Source organism: Notolepis coatsorum (genome assembly GCF_963971535.1).
Source record: "Notolepis coatsorum genome assembly, chromosome: 6".
In the NCBI taxonomy this organism is placed as follows: domain Eukaryota; kingdom Metazoa; phylum Chordata; class Actinopteri; order Aulopiformes; family Paralepididae; genus Notolepis; species Notolepis coatsorum.
This window is the reverse complement of record NC_140170.1, coordinates 150,330,971-150,355,851: the sequence shown is the minus strand read 5'-3', so window position 1 is coordinate 150,355,851 and position 24,881 is coordinate 150,330,971. Positions and strand designations below refer to the sequence as shown.

The window sequence follows — 24,881 nt, the reverse complement described above, 5'->3', positions numbered from 1 at the left end:
CGGTATAAAGGACCGGCCCAGGCGGTTTGTGGGGGGGGGGGGGGTGCTCTTCATGCTCTTCATTCTGGCTAGCTCCTCGTAGAGGGGGTGAGAGGGGTTCTCCAGGGTGGCTTCTAGTTTTTCATCATCCTCCTCTCAGCCACCACCTCTAGGTTATTCAGCTCACCACCCACTGCTGAGCTAGCCTTCTTCACCAGCTTGTTCAGCTTGCTGGAGTCCCTCAAGTTGATGTTGCCCCTCCAGCACACCACAGCAAAAAAGAGTAGTCATAACTCCTGTAACAACACAAATATTATAAAATATTATCAAACAGATCTGCGGGCTTCAGGGCTCTTGACTCGAAAAAGGGTTGAAAAGTATTGTTCTAGTAAATTAATGAAGATAAATGACATTGTTCCCCACTTTGGGGCCCTGCTGGAACCCCATCGAGGACCCCACGTTGAGAACCGCTGATTTACTGTAGCCAAAGCCATACAGTCCCCACTGGTTGAAGGCACTGTGTGGTCCTCCCACCTACCACACTGGGGAACGTGAGCATTTTCTCCTTAACCATCCCTTCCCTTCTCTTCTCATTCCCTATTTTCTTGCCCTCCTCCTTGATCTTCCATCCTCATCACCGACATCATCATCCGCTGGCCTCATCTTTCTTCCACGTCGTTTTATTTTCTCTCTCTCTCTCTCTCTCTCTCTCTCTCTCTCCGTCACATAGGCTACGCCGCTCTGAGGAGAGAGGGGGGGTACTCTGTGCTGTTACCATGGCAACTGCTTCCCGAGCTGAGCCAGTACTCTTCCAAACATACAGGCTCTCATTCTCCCTCCACCCTCTCTCCACACTTACTGTAGATTAAAGCTAGCTCTCTGATGAGAAGGAGAGCGTACAGGGGGGAGGAGGAGGAGAGGAGGAGGGAACATGGAGAGCAGTGTTTCATTGTAAGGAGGAGGATACAGTGTGCTTTCCCACATGTTCTCTCCAATACAGAATATCAAAGGAAGATATTGTTTGCAAGCTTTTAATGCACACGATTATGTAATGAAGGATGTGTGTAAATACATATTATCTACAGTGGCCAACCATAGGCTTACACACTCGATCTTTATTATCAAGAATACACCAATACTGTACTGTATCAGTACTCTGTATTGACCGATCCATGAGTTTAGCAGTTGCTGCAATTTACCTGTTGCAGGTATATGTCTTGTGTTGTTGTTTATCATTATATTATGGTTCCAGGTCTCTCCTAGTCCATTGCAGGTATAATGTGCTGCTGTGCTGTTTATTGGGTGGCTGTGTATCCATGGGCTGACAGGCCTGTTGTGGGTAATGACGTGTGACAGGAAATGAATGTGTTCCCAGCACTCTGCTCCCTCAGTCTATGACATCAATGTATGTTAATTTGGCAATTAATCTGAATCCAGAAGGATATCTGGGTAAGGGACCCGTTTACAGCTGATGACTGACTACCTCAGGATTACATTACATGCCATTTATGTGATTCTTGCTAATGAGAGAGAGAGAGAGAGAGAGAGAGAGAGAGAGAGAGAGAGAGAGAGAGAGAGAGAGAGAGAGAGAGAGAGAGAGAGAGAGAGAGAGAGAGAGAGAGAGAGAGAGAGAGAGAGAGAGAGAGAGAGAGAGAGAGAGAGAGAGAGAGAGAGAGAGAGAGAGAGAGAGAGAGAGAGAGAGAGAGAGAGAGAGAGAGAGAGAGAGAGAGAGAGAGAGAGAGAGAGAATCCTTTCAAGACCTTTAATTTGATCAGTTTACATACCATGTACAGTATGATGCATATCATGTACAGCCAATTCGCAGCTACGATAACTATTGATTCACCTATGCAAATACTTAGGATGTGAGATTGTTTGCTGTGTGTTTATAAGCGTGCCTTGAAAACAGAAGTGAAAATGTGCTGAAGCTGATGGGAAATAGAAGTGGCTCGGCTTATTTTTTTGTTTGTTTGTTTTTCAAGTTTGTGTGCGCCATGAATAGCTCCACAGCTGATGCAGGTTCTTCCACAGCCAGACAGCTGTAGATAAATACCCGGTGTCAGACCCGGACCAAGCCTTTTTGGGTCCCTAAACAGAATTTGATTTGTTGCCCCCTCTCCCACCACTGCCAATACTATTGACTATTGTCAATGCTTGATCATTCGCACACATACAGCTCCCGAGCTACTGTGTTTAGCATTTTTTCGTCTACCTTGTTTTGCTTGTATCCTGTTGTCTTTGTAAATACAATTATTGTATTGATTTTGTGACTAGTATTACAAATCAATAATATTGCGTTTTTGTAAGATTACTGTTGACATAATATAATATAAAAAAGCTTTGCTGACGACACAGTAGTGGTGGGCCTTATCTCTGCAAACGACGAGAGGGCCTACCTGGAAGAGATAAAGGTTCTAGCGGGATGGTGTCAAGAGAACAGCCTCTCCCTGAACGTCAGCAAAACAAAGGAGATGATTGTGGACTTTAGGAGGTCGGGGGTCAGGGACTACATCGACGGGGCACCGGTTGAGAGAGTGAACAGTTTTAAGTACCTCGGAGTCCACATATCTGAGGACTTGACATGGACCACACACATTGACAGCGTTATCAAGAAAGCACGACAACGCCTCTACTTCCTTAGGCGCTTAAAGGAAAACTCCAACATTTTGCGAAATTTGCTTATTTGCCATCTACCCTGGAGTTAGACAAGAAGATGCATACCTTTATCTTCTCTGTGCATGCAGTAGGAGTAGGAAGACGTTGGGCACTAGGCTAATGGAGGAACCTACTTCCAGTGACTGACGCTAAGCTAGGCTAACGGTGCACGTCTTCCTACTCCTACTGCATGCACAGAGAAGAAAAAGGTATGTATCTTAACACCAACATTTTAGGAACCCTGGAGTTAGACAAGAAGATGCATACCTTTTTCTTCTCTGTGCATGCAGTAGGAGTAGGAAGACGTTGGGAACTAGGCTAATGGAGGAACCTACTTCCAGTGACTGGCGCTAAGCTAGGCTAACGGTGCACGTCTTCCTACTCCTACTGCATGCACAGAGAAGAAAAAAGGTATGTATCTTCTTGTCTAACTCCAGGGTAGATGGCAAATAAGCTAATTTCCCAAAATGTTGGAGTTTTCCTTTAAGGAAGTTCAACGTGAGTCAGAAGATCCTCAAGAACTTTTACTCATGCACAATAGAGAGCATCCTGACTGGCAATATCACCTCCTGGTTTGGGAATAGCACTGCACAAGACCGTAGCAGACTACAGAGAGTGGCCCGTTCAGCCGAACGCACAATTGGAGGTGGGCTTCCCACTCTCCAAGACATTTACAACAAGCGGTGCATGGGCAAGGCTAAGAGAATAATGAAAGACTCCAGCCACCCAAACAACTGCCTATTTGAACTGCTGCGGTCAGGCAAGCGATACCGGAGTCTCATGGCAAGCACAGAGAGACTCAGAAGGAGCTTCTATCCCCAGGCCATCAGGATGCTCAATGAACAATGAACAATAACAAACCATCAACACACCCACAGCACACACACACTCACTTTAAATAAACAACACACTGTAGCACCCACTTTACCACTTTAGACACTAACACACTTTACACTTTATATTTATATTATTGGTAAGGAAATTGCACAGCATTCTCATTCCTTATTCCTTATTGCACCTCACCACCACAAGGTGGCACCACAAGCTAAGCTATACCTCACCATTTTTGTACCAGCTGTACATACTGTATATATAGGTATACTGAACAATTTTGTTGTTTACACTTGTTTACGTACTTGACTTCTTGAGTTTCTATTTTATACTTATATTATACTTATTTTATACTATCTTGTTATTATCTAGCACACTCAGGAGCAAAACAGAAAGAAGCATTTCATGCAAAGTATTCTGTATTTCTGTATGACAACTAATAAAGAAACTTGAACTTGAAACTTGAGCTATCTTGTGGAACATTTCAAGTGCTCTTGGGGCTCTCTGGTGGCCACGGGGGCCCTAAGCAGGCAATTAGTTCACTTGTGCGTAGGACCGGCCCTGCATGGTGTCACTTAGCCCAGAATGGAGGTTTAGTGAGTAGGACATCAGCCACTGTTTAAAATGAACAGATGAATGAAATGTGCTGTTAAGGCACACAGGAGAGACTAGCTTGTTGTTTATTGACTTGATCATATCATATCCTGATCATATCATGATCATATCATGGTGAAATGATGTGGTTGTCTGAATCAATGATAACAAGCACATATCAGCAAATATTTGAGGGAATAATAATTAGAAATATTGCTGAGTTTTGGTTTGATATCCCAACGAGATCACTGCAATGAACATCAACTGGATTATATAACATGGGATTTTGCGTACACAATACAAATATTGTGATACTATTTAAAAGAATCCTATCAGACAATGGAGGGAAAAAAAAGAATGTTTCCCCTTCAGTTCTATTTGTATGTCTAATTCTACTTTAGACTAATTTGGCGTACCCCAAAGGGAGGATCGGTGTTTGGGTGTGAGGAAGTGGCTAATCTAGGTGTAATGATATTCTGTTCATTCATTTACCATGCGTATTGTTATTACCTGCATTGTTTTTACCATTTTCTTACTCTCTGCATTGCTTTTATTTTATAAATTGTATGCTCATATTATGCCTGTTTATTTTATGTCAATTGTATGCCTATGTCTATCTTAAGCTCACAGCATGATGTCACACAAATGTCTCATCCACACCAATGTACCAACCTGCAGCAAGGTGCTGTATTATCCGATTAGATGTGAATGAGCCCTTATGATTCTGAGCACGGTGATGGGAGACTATAGGAAAGACTGACGGATGTTTATTTTCTCTGCCATTAGAACAGTAGACCCCACTTCATCCAGGGACTTTACTTGACCCTCGTATCCATGATTCAGCTGCTCAGAGAAAATAGATTTTGCAACTCAGAGCTCAGAGCTCAGCTGGATGAGACAGCCAGGCAGAATGAGGCCCTGAGCGGACACACCGCACTCTCACTGCACTCGTCCCTGCACTCGTCCCTGCGGAGGGGAATTAATTTCCGTCAATTCTCTGTGATTGGAACGTAATAAGACAACAGTGGATTTGATGGCGCAGAGGGGAGGGGGGGGGGTTGCCATCACACTCCCTTAACAACATGTTAATAGTGCATGTCAAGACCCCCTCCCTGTGCGGGGGGGACCAGTCTGATCCAGTGTGGACCGCCGAGTTGTCAGTCAGGGCTGCCCACTCGCTCCCAGTGCATTCTGATGTGATTTGCCCCCGGGCCGGGGGGACCTCCGAGGTCACATGGAGATTGGATTAGATACAAGCTGCTGAGGTATTATTGCACGTGGCACTCTGAATGCAACTGGCGTAGCGCGTTCCCAAGTGGAGAACGTCTCATTTTTAGGACGCGGCCTCGTCAGATGTGCCACCTCTCTCCTTTTATGCAGGGTCACTAGAGAACATGTTCCAATGTCAAAGAGACCTCTTTCATTTGCTAGCGAGTGATCTATCGAGTAGTTAGAAGTTCAACGATGTGAAGTGAAGTATCACAGTGCAATTAAATTGGCTATTACAGCAAATCCACTCTGTGGATTCATTCATGTATATTTGGGACACCATACTGCTGCCAGTCCAGGCGTTTCCCCTGCAATAAATGCAATTATTAATACCTGACTAGACCATTGACTAGAAGAGTTATTCTCCCAATATTCCTGCTTTATTTGACAGCATTGTGATGGGAACATTTGAAGACATGCAGCATAGAGCATGAGATCATTTGTCAGATCCGTGTTGCACGCAGCTGCATGGCATGTGCTTAAAGGGTTGAATAGTCGACTAATCGATCGAAAGGAGCCGTAGTCGACTGCCAACCTCTTAGGTTATTATTATTATTATTATAATAAAAAATTTTAGCATTCTTTCCAAAAGCAAAGAGGCCTAGAAGCGTGGCTAACGCTAATGGCGCGCATACCAGCAAGGCTAACCGCCTAAGAAAACGGGCACAGAGGCACTGAAAGAGGATTTCACCCGTCTAATGAACACACTAGACAAATATCAAGATGTACCAATTGCATGCTTTCGCAGAGGACAAGAAGCCTTCAGTCGACTCCTTCAGACAGCCCAAATGGAATGATCCAATTTTTTTTTTGCATTCGAAGGGTAGTCCACTATCAGTCGACTATGGGCACATTTTTGCCAATCAAAGTCGACTATACAAATCCTTAGTTGGGGACAGGCCTAAGTAGAACTTGTTTCAGCAGTCTTACCTCTGTGTAGGTGCATGTACAAGTAAGCTAGCGACTACTCCTGTCCCTGCCGTCTGCTGTCAACACCACCATTCCTCCCAGGTGTCAGGCTCCTCATTCACTTCCATACATTTTGGGGACCCGGTTTAAATATTGTACTTTTAGAGTATAAACTAAATCGAGATAAAAAAAAATGTATTCTCAGAAAAATGTTGACACAGAAAAATACATTACACAGAATAATATCGCTGTATAATTAGTTCAGAAGTATGATATTTAGACGTGGTCCAAATGAATGAAACTGAATGAAGCATGACACCTGGGAGGAATGGTGGTGTTGACAGTGGTTGCTAGCTTATTTGTAAAGGACTTTACATAGAGGTAAGACTGTTGATTTTTGACAAGTTCTACTAAAGTGAAATATCCCTTTAACACAATCCCCCGTGTTAAAATTTAAATAGTATAGCTATATCTGCATTACTATGGCCCATTCGACATCGGGTATCTATCGTTCAGGATGTGGGAACTAGGGCTGCAACTAATGACTAATTTGGTAGTCGACTAATCTGCCGATTATTTTTTCGATTAGTCGACTAATCGAAAACCACAACAATTTTTTTTTTTTTTTTTTTTTTTATTACCTATCTTTGTGAAAGTGGCTTCTCAGCTCTGGTCCAGCTGAAGACAGAGCAGAGGAACAGATTGGACATTGAGCATGACCTCAGAGTTGCTTGTCTACCATCACCCCAGACTTTGAGACTCTTGTCAGGACCAAACAACAACATCATAACATGATGATCCCATTGCAAATTAACTCTTTCAATGCCATGCCTGGTTTTCCGTTTTACCGCTTGAATGCCACCATCGGCGCCAATGTTAACGTTAATATCGCCTAATCTATGTTTTAAATTATGGCTGTGTCTAATCTGCCCATCGCATTATCAAATACTATTTTCCAGTCAGTGCTGTGAAGGCAGATTCTTTTTTTATCGCGTCGTTTCCGTTTCAGAGCAGTTAGAAAAGCCCCCGTTTTGATATAAAAAACAGCTCATTCTGGAGCATTCTATGAAAATCGTCTTTTAGTGGAATATTCCACAGCGTTGATATTCGTCGGCCTTTTTATGAATCGTTTTCAAATAAACGCTAGATGATCAATATTATACGTGCACGCACGCACATTACGGCCGCGCACTGATAATCGCCCCGTTGATTTCCTCTCGGACTTTTACAATGAAACCGAAAGAAGACATTTCACAAAACAGCTTATAACTTCATCAAACTTACTCTGATTATCCTACCACTGATAACACAGAGTCCTTACCTGACATCAGATGGTATCCAACTGGTATATTCCAATTCCTGATCACCATTCGAAAAAATCGATAAGTGTATGGATCCAACGCGACACAGTAGATCTCTATGATCCGCAGGGATCTGAGGCTCCAGAATGAACTGTGGTAACCCCGGCTGGATCAGTGAACTGGAAAATGTGGAGTACCGGATTTTTTCCCCCATTCATTTTCATTGAGTCCATTCCAAAATCACTTATGTCATCTGGGAGACGACAGGGGGCGCTTTTTTCCACAGTGATCGTCGGCGCCCCTCGGCTATAGTCGGGTAGGCTCGGGTGATGCAATAATTTCTCAGATCGCAAAAAAAAAAAAAAAAAAAAAAAAATCAGAGAAATCTCGTGAGTGGCTAGCAACCACCTATAAAAAAAACACGAGAAATCTCGTGAGTGGCACTGAAAGAGTTAAAATAATGACTCATGAAACATTTGAATTTGGATCTTTAAGCCACTTTAAATGAAAATGTATTTGAAGAACAATACAGCAATCACTCATAACAAGATAAATAAATTAAATAATACAAATTAAAGTGGAAGTGTACTTTAAATAGCTTTTGTTTGCTGTGTGTGAGAGAGTCCGTGTGTGTACTGTGTAATTTGTGTGTGTCTTACTCTGATCGCTGTGTGAGTGAGAGGTGTGTACTGTGTAATTTGTGTATGTGTGTGTGTCTTACTCTGATCGCTGTGTGTGAGTGAGAGGAGTGTGAATGTGTGTGTGTCTTACTCTGATCGCTGTGTGTGAGAGAGAGGAGTGTGAATGTGTGTGTGTCTTACTCTGATCGCTGTGTGTGAGTGAGAGGAGTGTGTATGTGTGTGTGTCTTACTCTGATCGCTGTGTGTGAGTGAGAGGAGTGTGTATGTGTGTGTCTTACTCTGATCGCTGTGTGTGAGTGAGAGGAGTGCGTGTGTAATGTATTGTGTGTCTAGTCTGATCATCATCTCCTGCAGGGGAACAATGTTTTCAATGTCCAAAATTTGCTATGGGATCATCATGTTATGATGTTGTCTGGAACCCTGAGAAGCCACTCTCACAAAGATAGGTAGTGCACAAAAAAAAAAAAATTAAATAAAGTTTTTTTTTCTTTTTTTTTTTAATGACTAATCGACGCAACAATTTCTCGTCAACGATTTTTTTTATAATCGACGTCGTCGATTATGTCGACTAATCGTTGCAGCCCTAGTGGGAACGTTATATTTTCCCATTCATACATTGTCGTTTAATACCGTCGTGAATATAAGTATGTTTTTAGAGTGGTCTGCGGTAATTCCTAGAACACAAGTTATAGGCCCCGATGCATATTATACTTAATCGATTGGCATTTAGTCCCTATACACGCTACAATTAAAATTTCAAATGCATATGATCGGTATATATTATGCTCCATCATGCATGAAGGAAATGGGGGGGGGGTCGTTTCTGATTAATTGATTGTCAATAACGTTTTTTTTTTTTTTTTAAACTTACATTTTTTATTAACAGTTTTTAGACAGACAGCACTTACAAAAAATAAATAATAAAAAATAAAGAGACTAGCATCACAATAAAAACAAAAAGAAAAAACAGTGCACATAAATATTTACATGGGTATCACATGGTTAGTTGTCTGGTTCCCCTACTGTTGTTTTCTAGGTATTTGATACAGAGGCTGATTGTGTATCTCCCTTAAACAGGCATAAACAGGTAATTCCTACTCAAAGATGATAAATGCTGACTAAGGCTTGTATGTGTGATCTGGGTCCAGAGACCCTCCTTGAGCTTCTTTCTTCCCTTCTCCTTCGTCCTTTCTTTTTTTTTCTCTTGTTTATTAACTTTCACTTTGCCTTTTGGTTCACCCATACACAAACCACATCATCCCTGAATATTTAATATCACACCGTTAAACAGACATAAATAATAAGGTATAAAAGCATTCAGCAATTGTAATATCCCAAAAACAAAATAGAAAATACTAACTAAAGCACAGGTGTGTGACATGGGTTCATAGACCCTCCTTGAACATCTTTCCTCCTTTACCCTTCGCTCTCTTGTGTTGCATTTGGTTCTTCCTCTGTGATGTCGTTCTCGTTCCTTTTATAATCCTCCCACTTTCCCCATCTTTCCCCAAATTTCTCTTCCTGTAACCTCAGCATGTGTGTTATCCTTTCCATATCCTGTATTTCTTCCACTATTCCTACCCATTTTGCTATTGTCGGTGGGTCTTCCTTGTACCACAGTCTCGTTATTGCTTTTCTGGCCCCTATCAACATTATCTTTATTAAATATTTGTCCCCCCCTTGTATTCCCTCGTGTGTCAGGTCTCCTAAGTAAAGCACCAGTCCTGTTTGTGGTAGCCCGTATCCTAATATTCTGATCATTGCTTCCCCTATCTCCTCCCAATACCCCTTCAGCTTCTGACATCCCCAGAATATGTGCGTGTGATTTGCCCCCTCCTTCCCACACATCCTCCAGCATGCTTTTTGTGTTGGTGCATATTTTCCCTTCAGCTCTGGGGTTATAAAGAATCTGATTATGTTTTTCCATCCAAATTCTTTCCATATTCTCGATCCTGTTGTTGAATGTTGTACCTCGCATATGTTCCCCCATTCCTTCCCTGTTATTCCTATCTCTAGTTCTCTCTCCCATTTCTCCCTTATATAATCGGTTGTGTGTCCCTTGCTGGTCATTATAGCCCGGTATATTGCTGATATTACTCTTCCTTGCCCCCCTTCATATGCCCATACTATCATCTTTATTATTCCATTCTGTTCCTCGTCTTTGGCCCCCCTTATTTCTTTGTTGTAGTAGTCTCTAACCTGTAGATATCTGAAGTGGTCCCTGTTTTCTAGTCCAAATTTCTCCTTTAATTTTTGTAGTGTCTGCATTTCTCCCTTTATCATTTTGCATATCGCTGTTGCCCCCCCCCTCTCCCACCTTCTGAATCCATGGTCTAACCTCCCTGGTTTGAATCTCTTGTCATGTGCTACCCATCTCAGGACCCCTGACTGCTTCTCCAATTTGTGTGTTTTTACTACTCTGTTCCATATGGTCAAGGTGCATTTGGTGATTGGATCTAATAGTCCCTCTTTTTCTTTAAATAGTTCCCTATCTCCCACCAGAGCTTGTACCTTGTATCCCTCCCCTTCTTTTTCAATGTCTTTCCATCTTGCTTCATATCTGTCGTTACACCAGCACGTCACTGCTCTCAGTTGTGCTGCATAGTAATAATCTTGTAGGCTGGGTACTGCCATCCCTCCCTCTTCCTTTGGTAGTTGTAGTGTTTTATATCTGACCCGTGGTCTTCTCCCCGCCCATATGAACCTCGATATCAGTCTGTCCCACTCCCTGAATTGATTCTGTGGTATTTGTATCGGTAGTGACTGGAATAGGTACAGTAACCTTGATAGTATGTTCATTTTAATGACCTCTATTCTTGAATTGAAGTCCAAGGGCATTACTGTCCATCTCTCTAGGTCTCTCTTGATGTTCTGATTTATCTGTGTATAATTCGCCTCAAACAGTTTCTCCACCCCTCTCGTGATGTTCACCCCTAAGTATTTAATCTTGTCCATGTCCCATCTTATCCCGTACTGTTCTCTAATTTCCGTCGTTGGAGAATAGTTCCATGCTAAGGTCTGTGTCTTTGTCACGTTTAGTTTGTATCCTGAGTAGTGGCCATATTCCTTCAGTAGATCCATCAGTGCCGGGAAGCTCTTTTCTGGTTGCCTCATGTATACTATCACGTCGTCTGCAAATAGGCCTAGTTTATATTCCGTTCCCTTTATCCTTACTCCCTTGATGTCCTCGGTCTGTCTGATCAGTTGTGCCAGTGGTTCTATGAAAACGGCGAAGAGCGTCGGTGAGAGACAACATCCCTGTCTGGTAGCCCTCTCTAATCTGATTCTATCCGTCAAGCTGCCATTCACCTTAACCCTCGCTGTCGGTTCTTGATATAGCGCCTTGATCATCTTCATCGCCCTCCCGTTCAGTCCGAACCTCATCAATGTTTTATATAAAAATGTCCAGCTCACACTGTCGAACGCTTTTTCTGCATCTAGGCTAATCAGTACCGCGCTACCCCCTTGTTTTTGTATCTCCTCTACTATGTGTAATGTCTTTCTCACGTTGTCCTGTGTCTGTCTCCCTTTAATAAATCCAGTTTGATCTTCATCTATAATGTCTGGCATAAACGTCTCAAATCTTTTTGATATTATCGATGTATGCATCTTGTAATCTACGTTAAGTATGGACACAGGTCTGAAACTACTACATAATTCCCTATCCTTCCCTTCCTTCGGTATCGTGGTGATTATGGCTTCCTTCCACGAGGGGGGCATTTTCCCCTCTTCCATCGTGTGTCTGAACGCCGCCCCTAACATGGGTGCTAATTCAGTTCTAAATGTCTTGTAGAATTCCGATGGGAATCCGTCGCTCCCCGGAGACTTGTTGTTTTTAGCTCTACTAATTGCATCTTCCAGTTCTTGTTCCGTAATTATTTTATTTAATTCTTCATTCTGTTCTTTCCCTATCGATGGTAACTCTAGCTTCTCCAGATATGTTTCTATTTCCTCTTCTCCCGCTGCTTTTGGCTGTGTGTATAATTTCTCATAGTATTCTCTAAATGTCCTCTCTATTTCAGCTGTGTCCCTCAATATTTCATTAGTCTTTGTATCCCTTATTGTGTGTATCGTGTTCAACTTCTGTTGCGTTCTAATTCTCCTAGCCAACAGTCTGGTCGCTTTTGGTCCCCCTTCATAGTATGTTTGTTTCATGAACCTCGCTTTCTTTTCTATTTCCGTCAATAATTCCCTATTTATCCTGGCCTTTACTTCTTTGATTTCTCCGAGCGTTTCCTGTTCTTTTGATATCTGGTGTCTCCCCTCTAGCTTCTTCAGCTTCCCTATCAGATTGTGATATGTCTCCGTTCTGGCCTTCTTCAGCATTGCTGTTTTTTCCATCAATTTCCCCCTTATCACTACCTTCAGTGTGTCCCATAGAATGTTCGGGTCTACCGCCCCGTTGTCATTTTCTTCCTTATATCTCCTCCTTGATCTGACTCACCACCCCCTTGTTATTTAATATTCCTACATTTAGTCTCCAAATCGTGTTCCTCCGTCTCCCTTCTAGATCTACTGTCAGATATATGGCACTGTGATCCGATATGTCCGCCACTCCTATACTGCTCTCCCGTGCCCTGTAACTGTCCCCCGTCGTCATCAAAAAGTAGTCTATTCTCGCATATGTCACGTGTGGGTGTGAGTAATGTGTGTATTCCCTGTCCATGGCGTGCATCCCCCTCCAAACGTCTGTAATTCCCATTTCCGTCATCTGAATATTCATATATCTACTGATGGGCGCCCGTCCTTTTCTAGTACTCGTGGTGTCTAGGTCGTGATTCAGTACTACGTTAAAATCTCCCGTACATATCAATATCCCTTCTAGTTCCATCACTATCATGTCAAAAATGGTCTCATATAAATCCCTCTCACTCTCTGGGGGTGCATAAACATTTACTAACGTAACCATTTGGCCCTCCATTTTCCCCTTCACCAGAACAAACCTTCCCTCCTTGTCTCTTACTTCCTTGATCAATTCAAATTTGACTGTGTTTTTGATTAACGTGATTACTCCTCTCCTTGGGTTTTGTTCAAAGGAACTATAGTATGCATTTTCATATCCAAATCTCTTCAGTTTCTCATGACCCTGTGCTACCAAATGTGTCTCCTGCAGAAAAATCACTTCCATCTCACTTTTTTTACATTTCAACATCACTTTGCCCCTTTTTATCGCATTATTCATTCCATTAACGTTTAACGACATCATTTTTATACCTTTAACCCTTGTCATCTTTCTTCTTCTTTCGTCTGTCAGTCCCCCCCATGTCACACTCATTCCCCCCTCCGGTTGGAGCCTCCGCTCTCTTCACCGAATACATATAATGATTAACATAAATAAAAAACATAAACTTTACATAAAGTGCTCCCAAGGCGTTCGGGGGGTCCCTGTGTCCCCCCCTGTCCCCTGCTGGTGGGTGAGGGGTAATTGCCCTCCTAGCGAGGGGCCCCCTCCTGACGGCTTGGGGGTTTGAAACCCTTGCCCCCAATCGCTCGTCATATTTGTCCAGCTTTCTTACTGTTTTTTTTTTTGCTTTCGAGCTCCTGGTCAAAAGCGCTCTGTCCTTCCTTTTGATCAAAGACCCTCTTTTCTTGGTCTTTCTCAATGTGACTCATATGTTTCATTGTCCCTCCTTCCTCCCATATCCGTGTGCGGTGTCTCCCGTGTACCCCTTATTACTTTCTTTTCCTCTCCTCTATTTTCTATGTGATGTCCATTTATCCCCTTAATCCCTCCCAACTGTGTTACTCACAGCGTGTGTCTATGTATCTGTTTCAGTATGTTCTGTGTCTCGCCTATCAAACCTAGTTATATTTCCATTTATTTCCTCCATCAGCTCAAGTTCAAGTTCAAGTTCAAGTTCTCAGCTTGTGTATTATGTGTCCATGTATACGTTACGTTCATTTCTATATCCTGCCTCTACCTGGGAATGTGTGCTTATGCATATGTTATTTCAGTTTCTATACTTTGTCTCTATTTGAATAGTTTTTTCAATCTCTTGTGCGTGTACTCATCCGTTCGCCTCCTCCCGCCTCCTCTCCGTCTGGCCTCCTCATCCGTCTCCGTCCTCGCTCCGTCACGTTTCACCTCCGCCTTCTCCTCTCTCCTCCCTCCGGTTTCGGTCTCCCACTCTGATCCACCTGCGGGCTCCCTCCAATCTCTGCTGCAAGCTCCGCGTCTGTTCCTCCCGCCTCCTTCCTTCTCCGTCCTCCGTCATCCGCATCCCTCGCCGTCTCATCTCTCGCTCGCGTACATCGCCGCCCCTTCCTCCCAGTGAATCCTTAGCGAGGTCATGGGTGACTGGAATCTCATTCCGTTTTCTTTCAGGGTTTTCTTCAGTCCCGCGTAGGACCTGCGTGTTATCGCTACCGCTGTCGAGTAGTCGTGATCAAATGATAGTCTTTTCCCTTCGATTTCAATCTTCTTGGTCCACGCGGTTCTGAGTACCAATTCCTTAACCTCGAATCTCAGAAAGTTAATAATCACCGCCCTCGGAGGTCTGTCCGGTTGTGGTCTCGGAGCCAACGCCCTGTGGGCCCTCTGTATCTCCATTTTTTCCAGTCCCGTTTCCTTCAGTTGTTCTTTGATAAGCTTTTCCACATATAGGGTCACCGATTCCCCTTCGACTCCTTCTTTCAGTCCCCATATTCTGATGTTATTTCTCCGTGACCTCCCCTCCATGTCCAACATCTTTGTCTCCATCTGTTCTTGTTTCTGAATCACACATGTTAATACCTTGTGTATCTCCGTGTTCCATTCCTCCGCGTGTGCCGTCCTAGTCTGTAACTCGGTCACGTTTCTGTCCTGTTCCGCCATCTTCTCCTCCACCCTTTTGATTTCTGTATTCATTTCACCTCTGAAGTCCTCCTGTTCCTTCCTCAATTCCTCCCGTAGCTTCCCAATATCATTCCTTATCGTGTCCGTGTTCAGTTTTATCGCCGCTGTTATGTTCTCCAGTATCCCGGCCTGCATGATCATGGCCCATCCTGGCATTCCCGTGTCTGCCTCAGCGGTACCTCCCCCTTCTTCCGCCTGGCTTTTCTCGGCTTCGCTTCGGGGATTCTGTTTCTTCAGATTCTCTCCTTCTCGTATGTTCTCCATTTCTATTTCCTTCACAATCGTTGTCTCTTCCTTACTTCTCGTGAGCATTTTCCTTTTTAATTACTTTTCGGGTCTTTTTTTATCCGTTTTTTCGCTCATTTGACCAGGAGCTCTATCGCACGTGTGTTATCCGTCTGCTCTCATACCGGAAGTCGAAGTGAATGCTTTTATTGAAAGCATATTAATACATTAGTATTATTGACCCCTGTGGAAATCAAACCCCTTCACCCTGGCAGCGTTGGTGCAATTCCCCCACCTGTCGAGACTACTTCACTGTGATGATGCTATTGCCACAGTTCTGTTACCCCACTACTGTTTGTCCCAGCATGGTTGGGTGGACTCACCCTGAGGTGGGTGATTTATATATTTCATCTCTAACTTTTGGGAGACGCAGTCAGATTGACACAGGACCAATAACGTTTTTCTTTAGTACAACATCATACGTTGATCAGATGGATTGCAATGAAAGAAATGGACAATCGAGCTGGAATTAACGTTAGATTCCTCTTACCTCTGGCCGATGATACTGGAGGAAAAATATTCCAATTATTTGATTGCCATCTGCTAGATCGTATGTCCATTTGGCCGACACCATAAACTCCAAAAGCATAATGAATCTTGCATCTCGAAGGCGATTCAATGCACTCGACTGTTCATCCGGATTCACGTTACAAGAAAACTGCGCCGGGACGTCATTCACCGATGCATAGTCATACTTCCTGTAGAAAAGTGCAACATCGGCCGAAATCCTCCAGGCGGCGGTATCGGGCCATTGCAATCGCAGACAGAGTGTCAGAGTTTCCCAGAGCCTTGGTGGATGAATTATGAATGGCAATAGCGAATAAAAGAAATAATGATCACAATAACGAGTTTACTCGTTGTTGGCGATATTCGATTGGCGGGCAATAATGAGTTAACTCATTCTTGGCGCAGAATGTGTTAAGAGTGCCCTGACAGCAACATTCTTTACCAAATGCATCCACTTTTCCACAAAGTTGTTTAAGGCTGCAACTATCAATTATTTTAGTAATAGAGTATTTTACCCGTTATCGATTAATCGAGTAATTGGATAAGAACTGTGGACTGGATGCTTTCTTCTGAGATGCTAAAGTATTGACAAAGTGCTATTGTGGTAGGCTAGTTTTTTTTTGATTTTACAATAGACACAGAGTTTTCCTTGTCTTTCAGTTTGAAATGATCCCAAACGTTTAGGGATGTCCCGATCACATTTTTTTGCTACGGATCCGATCCCGATCATGTGATTTTGAGTATCTACCGATACCGATTTTTCCCGATCCGATCAAAAAAAATTAAGAATTTTAAATATTTTTTTATTTTTAAAATTTTGTATCCCAATTTCTCACATTACGTTCACCCTGAATGTTGACGTTATCCAGGTGAAAAGTTAACTTCATTCAAGCGAGGCATTGCAATCCTTGACATAAATCATTTGATGTATAATTAAATCAAAGGAAATGCGTTTGGGTCTGAGAGTGTGGCTGGTCTGCCGTTCTGCAGCTGGATACTATTGGTTTGTTTTGGCAAAATTCTTCTGCTCTGTGTGACAATAAATAAATGAATGATGATATGCAATTTAAAACCAAAACTAAGGCCTCAGTATGAGTTTAAGACGTGAACATGGTCATGTTTGTTGAATAAAAATAAAAAATAAAATCACGTGATCGGCCCCGATCACTGATCGGATCGGGACATCCCTACAAACGTTTGATAATTTCTGGCGTTTTCTAGGGCCTGTCTCTCTTTGCTCATCGCTATTTTCTCTATCTTCTTTCATTTGCAATCTGCACGTGGAAATTTCACGTTCCAACCTATTTGGTGTTCCATAGCGAACGCGCGTTGAGCAACAGTAGGCTAATTATCGTCCGTGTGAAACACAGTGCGCTGTGGGTCAAATCAGTCCTTGATGATTTTTTGTAATAGAGTAAAATCGAGAGGAATCGTTTCAGCTCTGAAGCGGTCATCTCTCTGACCTCTGTGTGAATGTCTTAGTTGAGCTTTAGGCAAGAATCAAGTTGACCCTGGCACCCGTGGCTAGATTAATGTGAAGATTTCTGGGGGGGGTAATTATCATTTTAGCGCTACAGCTTAGCTTGCTTAAATAGACTATCATTATCTAACTCAGTGAGGGGTTTCATGAGTAAAGTGAGTGCCCTTAACGACAAGGTGAAAGAAACACAGTGTTCAGAACACGTTTGGTAGCGGTGGTGTGATGGTGTTGCTATACATGCTACACGTTGGGTGAAGTATAGTACTCTGAATATCTTCCCTGACGCGGCCGCTCGCAATCTTGTTGTTGTTGTTATCGTTATCCCATGCATTCAGCACTTGTGTGTGTGACATGATGCTGACGTGACATTTTGAAATATGACTCTACTGTTTGTCCAGTGAGGCGTGTTTTTTAAAGTATTTGCGACCTGGTTGTTTTTTCCCTCAGGTCGGTGTTAAGTTGCCGTGCCAAGAGTGCCAGGCCCTGAGTGTGAGGTGAAGAGAGACCCGGAGAGGAGTCCTCCCAGGAGAGGGAGGCTGCTGCAGGCATGCAGGACTCTGCCTCTGACGGCAAGATGGCCAAACAGGTATGCGCTGACGAGCTGTATGGTAAACACCTTGGAGAGCACAATGGGATTTGTGATAGAACAACAGTTATGTAAATAACTCCCCAACTGAATAAGTGTTCTCTGTGAGTTCTCCCTCTATTGAATACGTACCCCCAATGTATACAACTTTTGGTCGCTGTGTGTTCAATAAACTTGTAATGTGAAGATTTTAGGACCCTTTTAGTGTATTCTATCCTGCCTAAAACTGCATTGAGGATGCTATTTTGGTATACAGCTTAAAGCTGCTGGTATCTCTGGGGGTCTGTGGAATTTTTTTTGGACATGCATGGGCTTGAGAAGTAATGCAGAGCTTGCTTTATTTCTACCGGGCAGGTAAACTCTCTCTCGCTAATTTCCTAGAGGTTGCCTACTACAGCTTTAAAGCATCCAGAGACAACAGATTCAAATTAGCTTGAAGCTAACTCTGGTAGGCCTATATTTTTTAATTACGCATAATCCCTGTCAAATAAACACTAAACCTAACTAAACTAAACTAAACTAAAACTAAAACTAAACTAAACTAAACTAAAACTAAAACTAAACTAAACTAAACTAAACTAAACTAAACATGCCTGTTTTCCCCCCCTGTGTGAAGGACCAGGACTCCAAACACCTAGACGAGTACAGAGAAGCAGATGACATGTCAGAGAGGACCTCCCTGAATAAGAACCCCAAATCTCCCCAGAAAGGCTCCAAACGGCTCAAGACGTTCCCCTTCAAAGTGACTCTGCTGGACTCCTCCGACTACGAAGCAGAGATCGAGGTGAGCATGACGGGAAAACAATTATTGGTAAAACAGTTTATGGAATCAGCATTAATCCACTTTCAAATCAAACCCTGAGGTACAGGTCTGTTCTGTTTTGTCCGCGTTGTCTCTTTTCTTTCTGTCATCGGTTGTCTTTGTGCTCGGTTGTGTGTAGCTCTGCTAGGAGCAGATAAGCCAAGAGAGACAGACAGGGAGCCATACCGAGAGCTCACCTCGGGGCGATGCCAGACAATGTTAGACATCCTCTACACGTGCAGACCATGTGACACAGAACAGTGGGGGGTGGGGCTGAGACTCTCCATTAACCACCCTAATATCTCCATTACAAAAAAAGCATCATGGTAATAATAATAAACTTTATTTGTATAGCACCTTTCATACAATAATTACAGCCCAAAGTACTTTACAGCAGTGATGTAGACACAAAATAGACATACAATTAGCATAATGTATTGTTAATGAAATTATAAGGTAGCAGTCCTTATAAGACGTGGTATGATGATATCACTGGTGGCCATTCAAATAAATTACATTTTACGAGTTTCTGGATGTGTGTGAGATTATGTGCAAGATAAATCAGCATTGTTTTTTGGTGAAGTAGCCCTTTAAATAACACCACGGTATAATCCACTTTAAACCATGATACTGATGGCATTCCCATAATCTTCTTGGTCACTACCATGACGGTAGTGACAGATTATTATGGAAATACCATGATACATTTTTGGAAATACCACAATACTTTTTCGTAAGGTCTGTTATTATTGCAGCAGTGTAAAATAGGACACATCTATACGCTGGTAAAGGAAACTCGAGACATGCATAAATATGACATGGTTGTGAGGAGAGAGAGAGAGAGAGAGAGAGAGAGAGAGAGAGAGAGAGAGAGAGAGAGAGAGAGAGAGAGAGAGAGAGAGAGAGAGAGAGAGAGAGAGAGAGAGAGAGAGAGAGAGAGAGAGAGAGAGAGAGAGAGAGAGAGAGAGAGAGAGAGAGAGAGAGAGAGAGAGAGAGAGAGAGAGAGAGAGATGCACTGCTTCTTGTCTAGTGATCGCAGGCTCAGAGAAAATAGCTCTATCTTCTCTCTCTCCAACACTTTTCTTCACGGCGGAAGAGAGAAATCATATTCTATTGCTCGAGTCACTTGGGATATCTCTATGTTTTTGCTGGTATAGTAATTTTGCAGCTAGATTGAAGAGAGAGAGGACACTCTGGGCACTGACAGGTTGTCTTAACACCCCAGTCAGGCCATCATGCTTCTATCTGGCACTGGGCTGCAACACGGTCTCATTAGAAAACGTAAATAAAGTACGAATCGACCACAGGAAAAAAGGTACACAATGAACATAGCCCTAAGTAATATATTGACATCTTGTATTCGTAATATATTTACGTTTGGTATTGGAAAAAGTCCAAAACCAACACTGTGACTGGGAGTTGAACCAACAATGACTGTGGTTGCAGGCAAGTGCTCTCACCACTAGACTAAACCACCAACCCTGATACAAACACAGCAATACTATGATGATGGTTCGTTTTATTGTTTAACGGTTATGGTTAAGATATAAAGCTAAGGTTAGGGTTAGGGTTAAGGTTATGGTTAGTTTTAGTTAAAAGTGTGGTTAGGCTTTGGGCCATCAGAAAAGTGTCTCTCGTAGTCTCTCGGTAAAGGCACTTCCTTCCTATGCAAGCACCCTGGTTTGAAAGTTTGAAGTTAAACACTTTTTGAATATGTAATATATGTACTTATTTCCAATACGTACACATTGTACATTTACATCGTAAATACGTCAATATATAACTTTTTCCGGTGGTCGATTAGTACTATATTTACATATTTTAAGCGAGATCGGGCTGGGCTCCACTGCCAGCTGTGTTTGGGACGGCAGAGCTACAAGCCGCTCTGCTACACGCCACTCTACGCTACAAGCCGCTCTACGCTACAAGCCGATCTACGCTACAAGCCGCTCTACGCTACAAGCCACGCTAAGCTACAAGCCACTCTACGCTACAAGCCACTCTACGCTACAAGCCGTTCTGCGCTACAAGCCATTCTACGCTACAAGCCGCTCTACGCTACAAGCCGTTCTGCGCTACAAGACGGTCTATGCTATATAAGCCGCTCTGCGCTACAAGCCGTTCTGCGCTACAAGCCGCTCTGCACTACAAGCCGATCTGCGCTATAAGCCGCTCTACACTACAAGCCACTCTACACTACAAGCCGTTCTGCGCTACAAGCCCTTCTACACTACAAGCCGCTCTGCACTACAAGCCCTTCTACGCTACAAGCCGCTCTGCGCTATAAGCCGCTCTACACTACAAGCCGCTCTATGCTATAAGCCGCTCTGCGCTACAAGCCGCCCTACACTACGACTCAGTTGCCTCACTGCTGCATCCACAGATTCTCTGTCCCAAAACCTGGAGCGGCTCAGGTAGAGTGGTCGTCTGGTAATCGGAAGGTTCCCAGTTAGATTCCGGCTCCTCCCAGTAGGGCTGTCCCCAAGCCTGTTTTTGGGATTCGAACATTCGCCAGGGTTTTTTGAACGAACGGTCGAACCATCGTTTTTAATCATGCAAAAATCTGATTCAGAACTTTTACACATTTACACATATAACGTAGCGCATATGCGCACATTGCTGCGTTAAGAGTACTGACTACGTACTGGTCACGGGAGGCTTCAATAACGTTTGGATGATAATCCATTTTGTGAATCCATTTGTTGAAACTTTGTTGGCCGACGGCTCCTGCTACCTTAACGCTCTAACATTACATAGCTTAATTAACGTGCATAACATAACTTACAGGTGTAACGTTAAGTAACTTGTGTTCCGCATACACTTGTTTTAATCCAAACGTCCGTTCTAAAACGTTGTATTATGAAATAATAATAAGTCACTTAACTCTTTTTTGCATGTGATTAATTTCCTGATATGACGGTAACCCCTCCTCATCTCACTAGACTGTGTTGTTGTTGTGTCTGTATTCGCGCGTGACTTTCAAATTATTGTAAACACAACATAGTACTGTGATATTCTGATATATATCACATTCTGATATATATTTTTTGTGTAAAATAAATAAAAGAAAATTCAACGTAAATGTTAAAAGACATTCTTTTTTTAAAGCGGAGGTTCGAACCCATTAATTAAGATTTGAACGCCAACGTAACGAACGAAGGTCCGAACGTTCGAAAGTTTGGGCTCAGCCCTACCTCCCAGTGGTGTCTCAAAGTGTCGTTGAGCAAGATACTTAACCCCCTAACTGCTCCCGATGAGCAGGTTGGCACCTTGCATGGTTGCCTCTGCCGTCAGTATGTGAGTGAATGTGAGGCATGAGCCCTTTGAATAAAAGCACTATATAAATGCAGTCCATTTACCATTCAGTATACATAGAAACTGGAGGAAATACTGTACATGCTGATAGCTTGACGCCAAGCTGTCTTCATATGCCTCCATGCATTAAAAGAATGAACAATGTTTGTCCTAGGGAAGCAACAATTGTGATTGGAGGATGGAGAAGATTTACCTTGAGTACAATGGTCGACTACATATCTGCTAGCTCAGATGATGTCCCCGCTGGCCAATGAAATCCCTCAGCTCAACTCTCTGACAGGGGCGTTGTGAAATCTATAGTCATTGAATGTTAATAGAATAGAATACAATAGAAATACTTTAAACATCCCGAGGGAAATGTGGCATTACAAATCGCTCACAGTAAACATTTAGGTAGACGAAACAAATCACGGATAAGAATAACAAAAAATTGCCTAAGAATAAAGAATAAAATAAGCCTAAGAATAAAATAATAATAATCAAATTTAATAAAATACGGTCCGGGATTCACATTTCCTATGTAATGTATGTACATTCTAATATAAATATACAGTAAAAAATACAGAGATCTACATTAACACAATGGCGCCCAAGCACGGATATATCCGGCTTTCGAATCCATGCTTAATGGACCGAAGGACGGATATATCCGTGGCAAGTTGTTTTGGCTTTTATTCCATTTTAATAACCTATTCAAGGTCGCCGAGCTGCACTGCAGATGTACCCTACTGGGCCCACTCTTTGAATTCGAGAAAGTGCATTACCGGCCAGATCCTCTTAGGGGCGCTATCGCGATAATGCAGTGTTCCCTGTGGCCGAAGTTGTCTTTTTTATTTTAATCTCTAATGTAGTTTTCTACTCACCTGAAGCGATAGCTATTGTCTGTTGCACGGAATACGTTTTGGATCGCGGATTTCACTATGCAATAAGGGGATTTATCATCAGCCAATGGACATATCGATCTACCAGATGGCGATCGATAACGGGGAAATGCTCGGGGGGATCCAACCGGCTCATGGTAAGATCTTTTTCACGTAAATTACAGCCCGATCGGGCCTTGTCATGATACGATACAATCAGCGTATGTGGCTACTTAGACGAACACGGTTATTGGTAAATAATAAGAAACAACGTCCCCCGCCCCCCCCCCCCCCCCTTTCATGCATACATGCTTGAGGATCGTGCCGATCATATGCAGTTTGAGTTTTAACTGTAGCTTATGTATAACAGAAATGCCATTGGATATAACGTTAGTAGCTATTAGCCCTTTATCTAGCCTTCCAGGAAATATACTAGACCAAATGCCGTATAACGCTTATATTCACGGCGCTATAAAATGAGAATGTATTGATGATTTTTTTTTTCTTTAAGCCATTTTGAAGGGACGGTTTATGGACTCAATTGACAATGAGAATGGACAGATAGCAATACTATAAAGTATAGATTTAGCTCTACAAACAGCCCCAAGTCTGTTTACAAATGCTGGTCGTCTCTAGTGATATTAGACTCATCCCAGTGGCCGCCAATGTGTTAAGTGTACTGTAAGTGTAATATTGACAATGTTGTTGACAATGTCGTTTTAAAAGTAAAAGTCCAGGAAGATGGTAACTGTCACTCTGTGCTCAGTGATGCAGTTGCAAATCAGGTGCAGCCAAGACGCATATAGAATAACTTATGTTTCCGTGAGCAGCCCTCAGGATACTTATGCTCAAGCTCTGGTGTGTGTGTGTCTGTGTGCATGAGGCTGTTCATGTGTGTGAATACCAAGAAAGCTGCCCTTGCGTCAACCTCTCTCCCCAACCAATACAAAATTCTTAAATACCCTTTTTTTTTTTTTTTTTTTTTTTTTTTTTTTTTTTAACTCTGCAACGATGGTTGGTATTGTGGCGATGCACGCCTTTGTGTCCTCTTTGTGATGCAAATCAACCTTCTGTCATCAGGCTTTTTCACCCTCTACTTTACTCAACCGGTGGTAGGGGTGGGCATTAGTTGCACCAGTATTTCATACACCGGTAGAGATTTTGTCTACCGATTCCAATTATTTTTTACCTTATAGGTACACATGCGTGTGATCCCCCCAGCAATAAATACTGTACTTCAGTCATATAGAAATGCCATGGTTGTGAGGAAAGTGTTGGGAAAAAGCCGTATAAGGACAGAGAAAAGCCGGCTTCTCTTTGATGACCTGCCCAGAGCTCAGATAGGAGTGGGTCTGAGGTGGCCAGAAGATGTAGAGCGGAGGGGTCTTGAGGATGAGTAGTTAAAGACCATTGACCGGAGGTAGGAGCCGGGAGCCGTTACCCTCGCTTTACAGTATGCCAGGTCAAGGACCTTGAAGCAACATTCGTGCCGCAATGGGAAGCCAGTGCAGCGCTCTGAGAAGCGGGGTAACATGGGCTGACTTTGGTAGGTTGGAGATCAGGCTGGCCGCTGCGTTATGTATGAGTTGAAGCGGCTTGGTGGCGGTGGTCGGTAAACCAGCTAGCAATGCATTGCAGTAGTCGAGGCGAGACATGACTATTGATTGCAGGAGGAGTTGGGGGGCTTCTTTTGTCAGGAAGGGGCGGATCCTTTTGACGTTGCTCTGGAGGAATCTGCAGGTTCTGGTTGTTGCGGCGATGTGAGCGCCGAAGGTCAGCCGGGGGGGGGGGGGGGGGGGGGCATCTAGCCGGCACCCACTTTGGGGTCACTCTGACTGGAGGAGGTGCTGTGTCTTTTAACCCTCTTGTCATGGATGCTTGGCTGAGGGACTCCAGGGTCTTCAGGCTGGGTAGAGAGCACCTCTCTCTCTCTCTCTCTCTCTCTCTCTCTCTCTCTCTCTCTCTCTCTCTCTCTCTCTCTCTCTCTCTCTCTCTCTCTCTCTCTCTCTCTCTCCCTCCCTCCCTCCCTATC

General features: G+C 43.1%; 1 protein-coding gene across 3 annotated transcripts in view; it reads left to right on the top strand.

Annotated features, from left to right (window-relative positions):
- LOC311229372 (band 4.1-like protein 1) overlaps positions 1–24,881 on the top strand; it is a 311,906-nt gene that overhangs the window by 178,425 nt on the left and 108,600 nt on the right. For all 3 annotated transcript variants that reach the window (XM_084315458.1, XM_084315459.1, XM_084315457.1), the window contains 2 exons: positions 17,734–17,872; positions 18,489–18,656. In XM_084315458.1, coding sequence (XP_084171584.1) covers positions 17,834–17,872; positions 18,489–18,656 — 207 coding nt within the window. In that variant the 5' untranslated portion in view covers positions 17,734–17,833. The remainder of the gene's footprint in view (positions 1–17,733; positions 17,873–18,488; positions 18,657–24,881) is intronic.